This window comes from Silene latifolia, chromosome X, assembly GCF_048544455.1.
Source record: "Silene latifolia isolate original U9 population chromosome X, ASM4854445v1, whole genome shotgun sequence".
In the NCBI taxonomy this organism is placed as follows: Eukaryota; Viridiplantae; Streptophyta; class Magnoliopsida; order Caryophyllales; family Caryophyllaceae; genus Silene; species Silene latifolia.
The window spans coordinates 236,079,743-236,096,701 of NC_133537.1; the positions used below are offsets into that span (position 1 = coordinate 236,079,743).

Sequence of the window (16,959 nt, forward strand, 5' to 3'; positions counted from 1 at the left end):
TGGCCGAAAGTACGAAGTACGACCCGCCACCGCGGCGGGAATCACAAAACAAAATTTTTAAAAATACTTACAAAGTCCGCACCACACAGGGCTTGACCCCCAAAATTACCAGATACTTTAAAAAAAATTAAATAGAGGCCAAGTCAATGACTTCCCTCTTAGCTTCCACAGCCCCCTCCCCTGTATGTTCTGGCTGACCCTCATTTTCAGCAACAAGAGGTATTGAGCTTAGAAGAAATAAGGGAGATCGAACATTGGATGCTCCACACCGATGGAGCCTCAAACCAAAGAGGGGCAGAAGTGGGTGTGGTTCTACTATCCCTAAAAGGGGACTTGATAATGCAGGATGTCTGATGCGAATTCAAACAACATACAATGAGGCAGAATACAAAACGCTCATACTAGGGCTACAACTGGCTTTAGATTTAAAGTCTGATGCCTACAGGTATAAAATGGTTCTCTACTCATAGTAAACTATATGAATGACTCTTATACAACTAGGGACTCCAAGATGATAGCCTATTTCAAGGTAGCCAAGGGTCTGAAACAGAAGTTCAAGGACTTCAAAATTGTTCAAGTTCCCAGGGATCAGAACGTGGAAGCTGACGCACTAGCAACCCTAGGGGCAACATTCAAACCAACAGAACAGTTGGACATACCAATCGTGCATGTGTTAGAACCAGCCATACAAAAATTCGTAGAAGATGATTGAGCGGAGCTGGAAGAACAACAGGATATAGAGCAGGTAAATGGGGAAGGAATATTGGTAAACACAGATGGGCAGGAGACTGACCGTGATTGGCATAAACCCTACCTAGAGTGGCTAATTTAAGAGAAGCTGCTAGCGGACAAAAGAGAGGTAAGAGGTTTCAAAATGAAAGCCTCTATATTTGTGTTGGTTGTTAATATGGTTTTCAGGAAGTCGCTAGCTGGACCCTACTTAAGGTGCCTGGATAAGACACAGGCACAGGCTGTATTACATGCCATCCATAGCGGCGAATGTGGAAACCATGCAGGGGCCTGGAATCTATCAAACAAAGCTCTGAGACAAGGCTACTTCTGGCCCACGATGCGTGCAGATGCAATAGAGTACGTGAAAAAATGTGACGCTTGTCAGAGATCAGCACCGATGTTACATCAGCCAGCAGAACCCCTACATCCAATCATCTCACCATGATTATTCATGACGTGGGGACCGGATATTGTTAGTCCATTACCCAGGGCACCGGGAAACAGGCTGTACATGCTGTCAATGACAGACTACTTCTCCAAGTGGATAGAGGCTGAGGCATTCACTGAGGTAAAAGATAAGTGATGTGAATATTATTTGCGTACATTTGGTCCCCTAATTGAGCATATTTTGCATACTATTATAACATTCCATAGCCATTTTATCCGTCAAATGCTTTCTATTTTGCTTTCCTAGTGCATTTCGTATGTTTTGTAGGAAAGAAGGTAATTAGGCGGAAATTCCCGTATCCCGTGCATATTTAGAAGCTTTTTGACGATCTTGGATGGACTAGTATGAACAGGATGCAAGAATGATGACCAAGGATGTAGGAATAAAGAGTATATAGAAGAATCATAGGGTTAAAATTAAGGATGACGAGAAGGAAGACATTACAAGAAGAAATTTCTCGGAACCAAAATGAGAGTTTATCCTTTGGCTCTTAAAGTATTCTATGTGAAACGGCGTCAAAATATTAAGTGATCTAGGCTTTTGAATCACTGCAATAGGAGTCCGAATGAGAAAATGACGTCCGTTTTACAATCCGAGCTCAAATAAAGAAGTTGTCCGCTAATCCGATCGTCCCGAGACTCAAGACGCTCGTCCCCTGAGACAAGATGCTCGTCCTCCCTTCCAGGACGCTCGTCTTGAGGCCTTAAGATCCGAGCGTCCCGTGCTTGATCCGCTCATCTCCCCCTGCTACAGGACGAGCGTCCCGACCCCTTGGCCGCTCGGATTCCTCTCCAGTGCCAACCGTCCCTACTGCCTAAACGCTCGGGATGCACATATTTTTGAAAGACTAGCTAAAAGGAGACCCACATATTTTCTTGAGAGGAGCGATTCCTCAAGGACTTAATCATCATTTAAGCCCTAAGTAACCTTAATTTGTGCACCTAATCCCTACTATAAATACCCCATTTGTAATAATCAAAGGGACCAAGCTCTCTTAATCAAAGTTTCCTTAGATTAGTAGGAAATTCTCTTAGATTAGATTAGAAGTAGATTAGAATAGATTACTCTTTAATCTTTCCACAAATCACACATTAATCTTTCTTTAATTATTGTTCAAGTTTATTATTCAAGTTTATTATTGGGTAATTGAAGATTATTGGGTTATTATTGGAGAATTGACAACTCTTCATCAATCAATCAAGTTCTCTTCTTTTATTCTTTACTTTATATTTGGATCATTCCTAAGTTGGTAGAATTCCTTTACTCTTTACTATTTATTGTTCATTTCTTCATTCTATTATCATGTTTATACTTGTTGTGATGATTGACACCATTAATGACATGTTTCCCATGATAATGAGTGAGTAGTTCTTTGGCTAGGATTAATGGGTAATTAAGGGAAACAAACATGGGGATAAATCATGCTTAATTTAATGTGTTTTCATAAATAATTTGCTTGCTTGTTGTGATGTCAACCTATGCACATGTTGTTAGGCCCAATTTAGCCTGATCCGACTTCAAATTAGCCTGACCTTATTAGGTTGACTGGGGCAACCAGGGACCGAACAAATCTAACTACTATTTCGCAGATGAAGAGTACCACAAGATAAGCAAGCTACTAAATCCTAGAACAAAAGCCTGATGGTAAGTACAGAATAGCCTGGCAGTACACTCAAGCAGGCTGGACTAAATTAACAAGCAGCAAAATGGATATATAAGAGCAAATGCCCACGTCCTATTCTCAAGGAAGACCAAGCCCAACTACAAAGACCATATTATCTCCATAAATCAAAATGTGTGAGAGGATAAGAACAGAAGTTTGTTGAAGCAGAACAAGTCAACCGGATTAATAGGGAATGTGCCCTATTTTCCAACTAACCACTCCAACAATCATGGAGAACGTTAAGCATGCATCCAACGTTAATATTTGAATGCTATAAATAGCATGGTTGAACAATTGTAAAGGACATCGGAGAATCATTCAGAAATCATCTATAATTTACCTCTTATTTTCCTATATATTCAATTGTATACAAGAAATTGTGATCAGCCTATCAAAGAAAAACAAACAACATTATTTATCCATAATTCTTTCCTATTGTTTATTCATAATTTTATTCTAAATTTGTTGAACTAGATACCTTTATTATTCAATAATCAGAGCCGGATCCATTCAGGGAAAATCCTGCTAAAACAATTGGCGCCCACCGTGGGGCATCTAGTTCCTTGATCAAAAAATTCCTCTTACCATTCTTCATTTAATATTCACATACAAAGATGGTAGAACTCACCCCAGAACAACAATTAACGGCTGCCTTAGCTAAGATCAAAGAATTAGAGACAATTCAAGAAAAGGCAGCCCAAGTAGAGGCTGAAATCAGTAGGCTTAAGGAATCTGACTCTAACCTGAGAAAAAAACTGGAAAATCAGGCATCAGGCTCCAAGAACAGATTCGAGCCAGGAACCCCATTCCCATCCATTATCAAAAACATTTATTTTTCCAATTTTGGTACTCCAGAGAAGGACACCTCATCCGGTACCCAAATCATTCCCAACGATGAAACAAACAAAACTGAAACAGCAATAATGATGGCCATGCTTCAAGAAATTCAAAAACTCCACAACAAAATAGAAAATATACCTGGAGTGCCAGACCCCGTGGTCAAGTAGAAGTTGATGACCTTTGATTCACCCTTTGCAGATGAAATTGCAAAGATTGATCTCCCCAAGAAATTTACCGTCCCATCCATGAGAATTTATGATAGAACCTCTGATTCACAAAATCACGTTGCCAGATTCAAACAGAAGATGTTAGCCGCCTCAATACCCAGTGAACTCAGGCAGGTCTGCATGTTTAAAGGTTTTGGTACAACCCAGACTGGAGCAGCATTACAATGGTTCATCAATCTCCCAAATGGAAGTATCAAGAATTTTGCAGAACTAGTCAATGCCTTCAATCAACAATTCGCAAGCAGCAGAGACATGGCCAAGAGACCCAGTAACCTGTTCAGGGTAAAGTAACTCCCTGAAGAATCTCTCAAAGAATTCCTTGCAAGATTTGCCAAAGAGAAGGTAGCCATTCCTAGGTGCGACGAAGAGACGGCGGTAGAAGCCTTCAGGCAAGGAGTCCTGCTTGATAGTGACATATATGCAGACTTGACCAAAAAAGCCTGCCCAACCATTGCCACTGTTCAATCCATCGCCTTAGAACATGTCATATTGGAATAAGATCTCAACTTCAGAACAAACTCGTCCGGAGGAAAGCAAGGCTATGGACACACTAACAGGAAAAGCTCCTACCAGAAAGGAGGCAACCCCAGATCAGCACCCTATTCCAGGCCTGAACGATCTGAAGTTAATATGGCACAAGAACACAAAGGTAACCTTTCTAACCTACCAACTATTCCTGAATATAACTTCTCTATAAATACTGCAGGATTAATCAAACGCCTGGAAAGTTTGGGAGACACGGTCAGATGGCCCAAAAAATCTGACAAACCCCAGGAAAGATCCAACAAGATGGTGTGACTTCCACCAAGACATCGGGCACACCACAGAAGAATGCATCCAACTTAGGAAACAAGTGGCATACCTCCTAAAGAAAGGCTATATGAAAGACTTAATCCAGCAGCCAAAGAACAAAGATGAAGGACAAAACAAGTGAGATTCAGGGAACAACAGAGATCCTCCTCCTCCTCCCCTCATCAATGAAATCAAGTTCATAAATGGAGGATCAGAAACATGTGGCTTAACCAGCTCGGCCGCCAAAAGAATATCCAGGGAGTCTAAACTGCAACCCCCTCTTAGATCTAAGTCATTACCTGCTATTACTTTTGATGACTTAGATTTGCAGGGAATATCAGATCTGCACCATGACAGCTTGGTAATTACCATGCAAATTGGCACAGCTAAGGTATCAAGAATTCTGATAGACGGGGGCAGTTTAATCAACTTGGTGATTCTTGACGTCCTCAAAGCTATGAGGATAGATGAAGAGAAAATCATCAAAAAATCCAGTGTCCTGGTTGGATTCAGCGGAGAAACAAAGAACACCCTGGGAGAAATTAGCCTTCCAACCTATGTGGAAGGCGTGGGTTCCTGTGAAAAATTCGGGGTAATGGATTGCCTATCCTCGTATAACGTAATCCTGGGCAGACCATGGATCCACAACGTCAAAGCAATCCTGTCAACATACCATCAATGTGTGAAAATACCAACCGAATGGGGGATAACCACCATTAGGGGAGAACAAAGGACAGCTCAGGAATGCTACACCCAGGCTTTGAAACCTTCAAAGTCAGGTAAATCCCTCGCATAGCAATTAAAGTCACCTGTCAGGAAAGAATATATTGCGCAGTCATAGATGGAAACAAGAGAGGTCACTCTGGACCCATAATTCCCTGACAGGAAGGTACTTGTAGGGTCAGATGCACTGACTCACTGTCACCCAATCTGGGTCCTTTCTCAAAACTAAAATGTCTTGTTTTGCATGGTCACATTTTGATATGACTAGTATAGATGCTGATATTATAACCCATAAGTTAAATATTGACAAATCCTTTAAGCCTGTACAACAAAAAAGGGGAAAATTTGCTGCAGAGAGGCATGAAATCATCAACCAGGAAGTTGACAAGCTAGTGGACATGGGAATGATCAGGGAAGTAATGTACCCCGACTGGCTTGCAAATGTAGTAGTCGTCCAAAAGAAAAACGGCAAATGGAGAGTCTGCGTAGACTACACCGACCTAAACAAGGCTTGCCCCAAAGATCCATTTCCCCTGCCACATATCGATGCAATGGTGGATGCCACTGTAGGCCACGAGATGTTAACATTCATGGATGCCTCCAGTGGATTCAACCAAATAAAGATGCACCCCGCAGATCGGAAAGTACACCTTCATCATCAAAGAGGAATATCTTTGTTATCTTTGCTATGCCTTTTGGATTAAAAAATACAGGTGCAACCTATCAAAGATTAGTCAACATGATGTTCAAAGATCAAATAGGAGATACCATGGAAGTCTACATTGACGATATGGTAGTCAAGTCAAAAAAGGCAGAAGACCACATCAAAGACCTGGAAGTAGCCTTCCAAATATTAGAGAAATTCAATATGAAGCTCAATCCACAGAAATGCCGTTTTGGAGTCTCAGCAGGCAAATTCTTGGGCTATATGGTGACAAAAAGTGGAATAGAAGCCAACCCTGAACAGATCAAAGCCATCCTGGAGCTAGAACCACCAAAGACAGTCAAAGACATACAAAAGCCGACAGAAGAATAGCAGCTCCCCAACAGTTTCATTTCAAGATCGTCAGAGAGGTGCAAATCATTCTATAACCTTCTAAGGAAAAACAAAGACTTTCAATGGACCCCTGATCATCAAGCTGCCTTTGAAGATCTGAAAACATATCTATCCTCTCCTCCCTTGTTGGCAAAACCAGTCAAAGACGAATCCCGACAGATATACCCGATCCACCAGAAAACTCATCGGTGCAAAAGCCTGGTCAAAGAAGCGGACGGACAATAACACCCTGTCTATTACGTAAGTAAAAGTCTACTAGATGCAGAGATCAGGTATGGCCTACTTGAAAAATACGTTTTAGCTTTAATTATGAGTTGCACAAAGTTAAGACCATACTTTGAAAGCCACACTATAATAGTCAGAACCAATCTCCCTATCAAGTATGTACTTAGGAAACCAGAATTGTCCGGACGAATGTGCAAATGGTCAGTCCAGCTAAGCACATACAACATAACATTTGAACGAAGGACAAAAATTAAGTCACAAGCACTAGCAGACTTTGTAGCTGATTTTAGTTCAGCCCTAGAACCCGACCTAATAAAAGAAGTAAATAGACTGACCAATGACCAAACAGACCTAGAATGGACTCTATTTGTCGATGGTGCAGCCAATATGAGGGGCACAGGCCTAGGGGTAGTACTAAAATCGCCACAGGGGGACAAGATAGTACAAGCTATAAGCTGTGCATTCGAAGCTACCAACAATGAGGTAGAATATGAAGCCCTAATAGCTGGATTAAAGGTATGTATTGACCTTGGTGTACAAAACCTAAAGGTACGTACTGATTCCCTTCTTATTTAAAACCAAGTAAATGGAGTATATACTGCAAAACCAAGACACAGACCAACAACTACAACTACTCACTGCCTCCCGTCGGACCAGTCTCGGTCTCACCAGGAGTCGCGGGAAAGGCAGAAACCACCATCTGCTCAGGCTCCCTCTCCGGAGAACTCCCCAACGTCTCGTACTCCATCGTGACGTGAAGCTCCTTCGCCGTAGCCAACTGAGCCCTGAGAGAGGCAATGTCTGCATCTCGGCTCCGCAACCCATCTTCACGACGCCTCAACTCCTGGTCTCGAATGGTGATCCCTAACCCCTCGGCCTCGATCGTCGACCTAGCGGCGTCCAACTCAGCACAGACCCGAGCAAGCTCTGCCGGATCCGCAGTACCCTGCAAAACACAATACAGGTCATTGAGATCTAAAAACGTGAAATGCAACACAAAAACAACATACAAAAAGTACCTGAGCAAGCCGAGCCTCCCTCGCAGCCAGATCACCAGCAAGTGCTCTCCACCGGTTATCCATCCGCCACAAAGCCTGATGACTAGCGGTCGACACCTACAAATAAGAAGGTCCTTTAATACAATGCAAGGCAAAACATAAATGAGGAAGAGTTTTCAGACCAGGAACTCACCCTCAGAACGGCCAACCTCCACTTCATGCCAGCGTCGGTCACCTCAACGACCGCAGGCTCTGGCAGGTATAGCTGCAACTCCTCGCTCCCTGGCCCCTGCAAGGTGGTCTCTGCCGGCAAAACTGGGGGCTGGGTCCTCATCAACGCATCGACCCCCTACAATTTAGGTCCACATCGAAGGTAACAAGCCCTTCTATCAAAAAGAGGCAATGAAAACACTAAAATAGAGAAACATACCTCGATCGGGTACCAGGCAAGCCTCGACAACCGGAAGGTGTCGTAGTCGGCCTCCCGCAGCAATAGCTCCTCACCACCCTCACCGTGAAGGTGCTCCTCAACCTCGTCAGGGCTCGACTCCTGGAACAACATCCTAGGCGGATCGACCGGTACCACAAAAGTCTCAGTGAAGCACTGACGAGCTAAGCGCTCGCCGAGGTACCAAACCGGATCGATCGCCGTCTCACGGTACAAACGCTGGGAGCTGCGAGGCTCAAACGCTCCCTGACAGCGGCCGACACCTCTGTGTAGTGCTCCCAAGGCCACCCGACAAACTGCACTCAAGGCAAAGCCAATCAGCTAACTGGGGGCTTTCAAAGCTACCTAGTCATCCTATCTATATCTATCTCTACAAAACAAAAGGGGGTAAGAGACCACAACTTACGTCAGCAAATCGAAGGACGTTCACGCGATGCCTGCAGTCCTCGTAAGTCGACTTGATCGACTTTTACCTAGCCACCGTCCAGGCCCTCACAGCAGGGTAAGTCGAAGGGACGCCACCAGTAGTCCTCGGGCATAGAGGGATGAAGTAAGCACACAACCAAGCCTGTAACCAAACACAGCACACACAAATCAGCCAATTTTTCAAAAACGGCCAAAAAATCAATTCAAAATCAAACTCAACAATAAAATACAAAAACGCTCGTACCTCTAAGATGAGGCCGGGACCCACCAAAGCAGAGGCACTACCATCCCCCACTGCCTCCGGGCGCACCGCAGCGTGCATTTACCGGGGAAAGCTCGCCAGGGCCGGCGTAACCCAGTCAAACTGACCCAGAGTGTCGAGGTCAGCAAGAAGAGGAAGTACCTTGGTCGACATGCGCTCACCCTTGTCACCAAAGTACGTGGCACCCAAGAAGAACCACAACCACAACCGCGCCTCCTGCGCGTCAGCTCTAATCTCCGCCTCCGGACTCGCCAACGGCACCGGAGCGTAGCCCACCACTTTCCCTATGAAGTGGTCCTTCACATAGAAGCTCGCAATCAAGTACGGAGTGAAGTCGAAAGGCTCGGTCAAAGCACTGCCAATCAAACGAGTAACCGCGGGAGAAGACACCCTCTCCGGTGTCTCCGAGAACTCAATAGGCGTCTCGCCACAGGGGAGGCCCGATATCATGGCAAAATCATCTAAAGTCACACCGACCTCTCCAAACTCCATGTGGAACGACGACGTCATGTCCCAGTACCGATCCAACATGGCACGGATCACACACAGGTTCGATCTAATCGAAGCCCTGTGAATATCCCGCCAAGCAGCCACCAACGGCCCAGAGGCGACCTCTCTATCAACGCCCTCGTACCGGCGCGGAGAACGTCGTAGAAACCCAAACAAGTGGAGAAGCCTCAGAAAGTCCTCATGGTACCAATCTCCTGAAATCAAAAACAAATAATGTCATAACACCAATTCAGGACTAAAATGTCAGAAACGACGAAAGTTCGATCAAGCGGCGTAGCTTACCAAGCCCTCGTGCGCACGGTAGGAGATGTGCGTGTCCAGCTGAAGAAACAGCTGGCTACCGTCAAAACCCTCGGCCCAAGCAGGCGCCGCCCGCAGGTTCAACCCCTGTGGAGCTGTAACCCCGTCTGGCCTCCCTACCCGCGACGTGAGCGTCGTCCTCAACCGTCTCTACTCTCCATCTCTTCTGCCCACGAGACTCCACATGACGAATAGGAGGCCTCTGAAGGACTCTAACGTCGTTCTGCAACTCCCGTCTAGTCGGCCGAGTACCCCTCCTCCTAGCAACCCTCTTCCCGGAGGTACCGGCCCCAGACCCTGTCTGAGCTCTCTCGACGTAAGCAGCCTCAACAACAGGCTTCTCCCGAGCCCCAACGGCTCCCTCGGCACCAACGGGCCCCTCGCGAACCTCAGTGGCTCTATCAGCCCCAGCGACCTCCTCGGAGGGCCCCTCCTCCTCAGATGCGTCCTCTACTATCACATCAGGTGCACTAGGGGGGGTACTGACCGTCCCAGTCCCAAACAGGTCATCCGAAGTCTCGGCAATGGACCCGACAGGTTCCCAGCACTCTCCTGTAAACAACGAACGCCAGACGAAATTTCGGCATTACGGCGGCGTAAAATGGACAAATCCAAAAAAAACCTGCCAAACAAAACAAGGGCAATCCCGCCCGAACCCAACCAAACAAAACAATTTACAAAACAAAAATGCACAAAAAACGACTCGCCCTTCTTTTCAATCAAAAGACTAGTCAACAACAACAACAAAAACAAAAACGGCACCTCAAGACCCACACAAGGTCCGCTAACAACCCAAAATACGTTCCCGATGCAATTTGAGCGCAAATAGGTCAAAAACTCAAAACACGACCACAACGAGACAACGTGATTTTACCACGTCTCTAAGCGACCTAAATTACCAATAAGGTCCATTTCAAGGCAAACTGACTAAATTTGAGCTCAAACAGACTCTTATTTTGTCAGATGTAAGACCGTCACAAAAGGCAAAAATTCCAACCTTGCCCATAATACCCAACAAAGGTCCAAAATGCCAAACACGGTCTTCCCGGACTACAATACAACCTACTGGGGCACACAACTCAAGCAAATAAACTTGACATTGTGAAATGAGGCAGTTTCCTCGCCGCATTCACGTTTTTCAAGCATAGGGAGCGGAACGGGAGCAAAATGCAAACTAAAAGCACCCCTATACTCCTAAACAGGTTTCTAACCTAATGCAATCATCAATTCCACTCGAAATTGGCTCAATCAAAAACGCTCAATTCGATTTTTGAGGGTATAAAATTTCGCCCTAATTCAATCAACAAAAAGACCAAAAAATTCAAATGGATTCAAGAGGAATTACATACCTTGAGATGACATATTGATAATGGCACGAACTCAAGCAAGCTAGAAGACCCAACAATGGCGATTTTGTTGTTTGGTCGAAAGGTTGGAGAAGACGAGGTGGTGAATGACGAGCAGCCTAGTCTCGCGTCTTTTCAACAAAAATAGGGAAGCCCCATTTTATCGCCAAAGGGCTCGCGCCTCAATGAGGCTTCCCTTTTCTTTGATCAACGAAATTTTGGGCTTTGGCCCAATTTCCCCACACAAACTATCAAATTTCAACAAGGGCGATTAAAACCGCCATTCCACCTCAAGGACAATAGTGAAAATTCAAAATTCACTATTTCTTCAAATTCCAAACGACGGCAATTAAAACCGTCATTTCAAAAATAATAGTGAAAATTCAAAATTCACTATTTCTTCAAATTTCAAACGGCGGCAATTAAAACCGTCATTTCAAAAATAACAGTATAATTCAAAATTCACTATTTCTTCAAATTTCAAACGACGGTAATTAAAACCGTCATTTCAAAAATAATATTGAAAATTCAAAATTCACTATTTCTTCAAAATTCAAACGACGGCAATTAAAACCGTCTTTCAAAAAATAATAGTGAAATTCAAAACTCACTATTTCTTAAAATGTCAACGGCGGTAACAAAAACCGTCACTTCAAAAATAATAATAGTGAAATTCAAAATTCACTATTTTCACGGCGGCGTCAAATGCCCCATCTGTCAAAAAACAAGCAGGTAGCAGGATTCAAACCCGATATCCCTACAAACATTCAATACAAGCACCGAGATTCCCCAACAGGATTTCAGGGGCTCCCTCGCGAAGCCCGCTATTTCAAAGCAAGCCCATCCAACGCGGCTATTTCCACGGTCGATCAATCAACCCTTAATCATGTCCGGCGGGCCTTACAACGCATCATGGCTGGCGAGCCTTACAACGCATCATGGCCGGCGGGCTTTACAACGCATTATAGCCGGCGGGCCTTACAAATGCACATGGCCGGCGGGCCTTACATCGCTTCATGGCCGGCGGACCTTAGAATCGCACAGGGCTAGCGAGCCTTACAACGCATCTTGGCTGGCGAGCCTTACAACGCATCGCGGATGGCGAACCCCTTTCATATACGCGCAGCGGCTGGCGTGCCCCTTTATATATGCCCAGCGGCTGGCGAGCCCTTTCATATCCGCAGCATGGCTGGCGGGCCTTACAAACGCACATTCAATGCAGCTGGCCAGCCTTTGTCCGCAAAAATGATACAAATCAAGGACTTATCCCGAGGATGCCTCGGGTACGACTCCTCCACACAGCTGGCGAGCCTTTGTACGCAAACAAGATACAATTCAAGGACATATCCCGAAGATGCCTCAGCTATGGCCCCTTCTTATGGCTAGCGAGCCTTTATACGTAGTCTAACGGACTTTAAATGACCAGCACGGATAGTCGACAGACTCTAAACTATTCCCAATGTCATGTCCTTGGCTCGTACCCTCGAGTCGCCTTGACGTCGCCCTACCCGACGACAGGTCCTTAGCCTAAATCCTTTCGAGCCGCCTCGACCTCGCTTGGGTCTCTAAGTTATAATCTTCGATTAACCTGGGGGCTCTACTTTGACTTCCACCTAATCCAAGCCTTAGTCAAAGTGGAGGCTCAGTAGATACCTAGTATTTGTTTAGACTCCAACAAACACCCGATGATTATCGGACTACAACATGCTTAGGAATCGCAACGTTTGATCGATAGTTTGTGTACAACTTTACGTCGGAAAACTTAAAACGATTTCGAAAATAAAATATTTCAAAACTTTTTAAAAGTACCTGGAGTGTTTAATGTATGACGACGGGGTCTCAATGACACAAACTAGAGTCAAAACGGACACTAGACCAAAAACCGACTCAAAATTCAAATCCCGACTCCAACAACGAGTCAAACTGTGTCAAACACAAAAAACAAACCATTCAAATGCTTCAATGTTAAGATTTCCCGGGATCTTACATAGTCAAGTACCAAACATGTTCATCCATATCCTAGGATAGAACAAATCATGATTGCATTCATGTGATAGTGACAAGACACCTCGAAGACGTGCGACATGGCTCGTGCCTCTTTGAGCAGCCCAGGTGGCCACGTCGCTCAAAACTCACACAACCACTCATTTTCCTATAAATACCCCTCAACTGCCACCATTTGAGAGTGACACGAGTGTCCGCCCCCTCATTTCTCCCTTAAAATTCTAGACTCGACTTCCTAAGTCACAATCCGACATGTGTTTACGACCTACCGATCGTAAACACAAGCCTTACACATTGTTTGGTACCGTCATCGTGCATTAAATCACTTGACCGACCATCTCGATCACTACACCATCACTAAACTTAACAAAACACTCTTTTTACTTACCAAAACGGTTTTAAACTAAGTTTTCCGACCAAACGAGTTGATACACTTACATCGATTTCTCGCCATAAGCCTAGCATATAAGTATGAGGGTACTCACCAGGAACACAAGCATCATTGTTTAAATATGATAGATCAGGGCCCACAGAATTGGTCCTGATAAACATTTACCAAGCAGCCCAGTTCTTGTCATGGCCGCTATCCAGATTGCTGATAAGAGGAGCAGTAAAAGGCCTGACTTTGAAACTTATACGGCCAGGGCTTTCAAATCTTCAAGAGAAAAAGAGATATTATGATTTTTGCAGAGATATTCAACAGAGCAGACTACTTTTCACACCATAGGCATCAGCTGATAGAAGGCACACCAATTTCTTTGATGACGTCCACCATAAGTGGAGAGAAAGGAAGCTTGCAACCGGCCCTGAAGGCCCAGTCATGAATACAGAACCAACCAGGACATGCCCAGTCAGCCCTGACATGGGAGGTTTCAGGGATCTAGACTTCAGAATCGGCAGGAATAATTCCCTTATCCTTCAACACCTTTTCAAATTCACGTTTCAGATGATTTGAAAGAGACTGATCATCTTTCAGAGCTTTTGTGGGTTTGAATTCAAATTCACCATGGAAAATTGAAATCATCTCGAGAGGAGAATCAATCGGTTTTTCAGCCACAGGAGGTTGAGCATCAGAAGATGAAGGGAGATTTTCAGAGGTGGTTTCTTCAAGGTTCTGAGCGAATGGAGTTCCAGGAGATATCACTCCCCTGGAAGATTTCTTTTTCGCGGCCATTATTGAAAAGTTGTTGAAAATTTATCAAAGAATTAAGAAAGCTTGAAGAAGAAGATTAAATCAGAACAGAATAGATTTTGGTGAAGCTTAATTCAATGAATTAAAAGGATATTTATACTCGGTGAAATTAGGGTTTCAACCGCAACATGCAAAGTTAATTATTGAGGAAGTTGTAGTAATTGCAACACACGTCATCAAACCGCCAACTAGCCGTTGCAGAAGCCAATCAGCCATAATCCAACCGTTGAGCAGTTTTTTATAAATTAGAGGTTATCTCCTTATTTTTGGCCTGACCTAGCGAAGATAAGGAGATAATTGGCAATTTTTAGGCCTGGAAATCCGTAGTTGTCCCTGAACGATATTCTACCTCGACGTAACCATCAGGGTGTCAGGACGTCAAGCTACCAGGACACAAGAAGACAGGCGCCAGGCCATGGAGAGGACAACGGTCAAAATATCAGGACGATATTCGACCAAGAGATCATATTATAGAAGAATATACGCGCAATAATTGGGGCATTAATTACAAAGATTTAGCAATTAAAGAAGACAATTAAAGGAGCAATAATGAGCATTATTCCAGCTAATTAAAGTAGGATATTCAGCATTGATGGAGAAAGATCTAGCAGTTGTTCAGCATTTGACTATATAAAGAGCACTTAGATCATTTGCATGGAACAAGACAAGATCCTAGCAACATACTAGCAATACTGAAATACTAGCTGAATTACAGATATTTGTGCGATTTATTCAATATTATAGTGAAATCCTCTCCTAGCTTGGTGCCCGTGGTTTTTTTCCTATTTAAGGGTTTTCCACGTACAAAATTCTTTGTCTTACTGTTATTCATTTACCGTACTTTATTCTTCAAATTTTATATCCTGTCATACTTATTCGCAGATTAATTCGAGCTAGTTAACCCTGCCTAGACCTACCATGACCTGATTTCGTGTTGCACAAAATCCATATAAAACAATACCTATCGGAGATTGGTCAATAGAATGTTCAAAGAACATATAGGAAAGACTATGGAAGTGTATATCGATGATATGGTAGTGAAGTCAAATAAAGTCGGGGATCATATGTAGCATCTGGCAGAAACCTTTGATACACTCAGGGAGTATAAAATGAAGCTGAACCCCTCCAAATGTACTTTTGGAGTCTCATCCGGAAAGTTCTTGGCCTACATAGTGACACAGAGGGGAATAGATGCCAGCACAGAACAGATAAAGGCGGTATTACAGCTAGAGTCAATAGAAAAGCCAAAAGATGTGCAGCGGCTAGCAGGAAAGGTGGAAGCTCTCATCAAGTTTATTTAGAGATCATCAGACAAATGCAGGCTATTCTACGACATATTAAGGAAGAGTCAAAGATTTGAATGGACAAAGAGCACGAGCAAACATTCAGGGAGCTGAAGCACAATCTCAGCACCCCACCGCTACTGTCGAAACCAGAGCAAGGATAGCCATTGCTCATATACCTAGCCGTCACAGAGGTAGCAGTAAGCGTAGTCCTAGTCAGGTAGCAGGATAAGGAGCAGCACCCAGTCTACTATGTGAGCAAGTGCTAACGGCAGAGACCAGGTACACATCCCTCGAAAAGCTGGTACTTGCACTTATAATTGCATCCTACAAACTGCGCCCTTATTTCGAATCGCATACCATACATGTCGTGACTAATTACCCCCTAAAGTCTATAATGAGGAAGCCTGAATTATCTGATAGATTGTCGAAATCGTCCGTACACCTTAGTGGATATGACATTAGGTATGAGCCAAGGACGGCGATAAAACCACATGCATTAGCAGATTTCATTTCATACATTAGTCCGGCCATCCAAAATCTGGCTGATAAAGATATCCTGACCCTTAAAGGGGACAAGGATGTAGAAGTCTGGCGGATGCACATTGACGGTGCCTCCAATCAAAGGGGGGCAGGTGTAGGCCTAATCTTGCGATCTCCACATGGGGATCTTATAGCACAAGCAGTCCGCTGTGAATTCAAGGCTACTAACAACGAAACAGAGTATGAAGCCCTGATATTAGGGCCGCGGTTAGCTCTAGACATGGGAATCAGAAAATTACAGGTATATAGTGACTCCCTGCTTATAGTTAATCACGTAAATGATGAATATGTAGCCAGGGACTCAAAGATGATAGCCTACTTAAAAGTAGCAATGGAGCTAAAGCAGAAATATAAAGACTACAAGCTTAAGCAGGTTCCTAGAGACCAGAATGTGGAAGCAGATTCCCTTACAACCCTGCGGGCAAATTTCAAACCAACAGAGCTGGCCATCATACACATCGCGCACGTGTTGGAACCATCAATCCAATAAGCGGAAGAAATATACAGAGGAGAGCTAGACGACCAGCAGGATGTGGAGAATAGAGTAGTGGTTCTATCAAACACAGACGACCAGTCAGCTGATCTAGACTGGCGCACGCCTTACTTGGATTAGCTGAAAGATGGCAAGCTGCTAGCTGTAAAAAAAGAGGTAAGGGGTTTCAAAATGATAGCCTCCAGATTTATACTGATTGACAATGTACTTTTTAGAAAAGCACTGGCATGACCTTACTTACGATGCCTGAACAAGCAAGAAGCATAGACCGTATTGCATGCCCTCCACAGTGGCGAATGTGGAAACCATGCAGGGGGCAGGAGTCTATCAAACAAAGCTCTCAGGCTGGGTTACTTCTGGCCCACAATGTAGCAGATTCAGTAGAACACGCTCGAAAGTGTGACGCCTGCCAGAGGTCAGCACCAATGATCCACCAGCCAACAGAAT

General features: G+C 44.2%; 1 protein-coding gene across 1 annotated transcript; it reads left to right on the forward strand.

Moving 5' to 3' along the window:
• The first annotated feature begins 15,873 nt into the window (after positions 1-15,873).
• Positions 15,874-16,509, forward strand: LOC141619643 (uncharacterized). Its single transcript, XM_074436662.1, has one exon. It carries the CDS (start codon positions 15,874-15,876, stop codon positions 16,507-16,509), a length of 636 nt encoding a protein of 211 aa, XP_074292763.1.
• Positions 16,510-16,959: the final 450 nt, after the last annotated feature.

Excerpts from the sequence above, each read along its gene's own strand:
- LOC141619643 (XM_074436662.1), top strand. The coding sequence starts at position 15,874 with ATGAGGAAGCCTGAATTATCTGATAGATTGTCGAAATCGTCCGTACAC.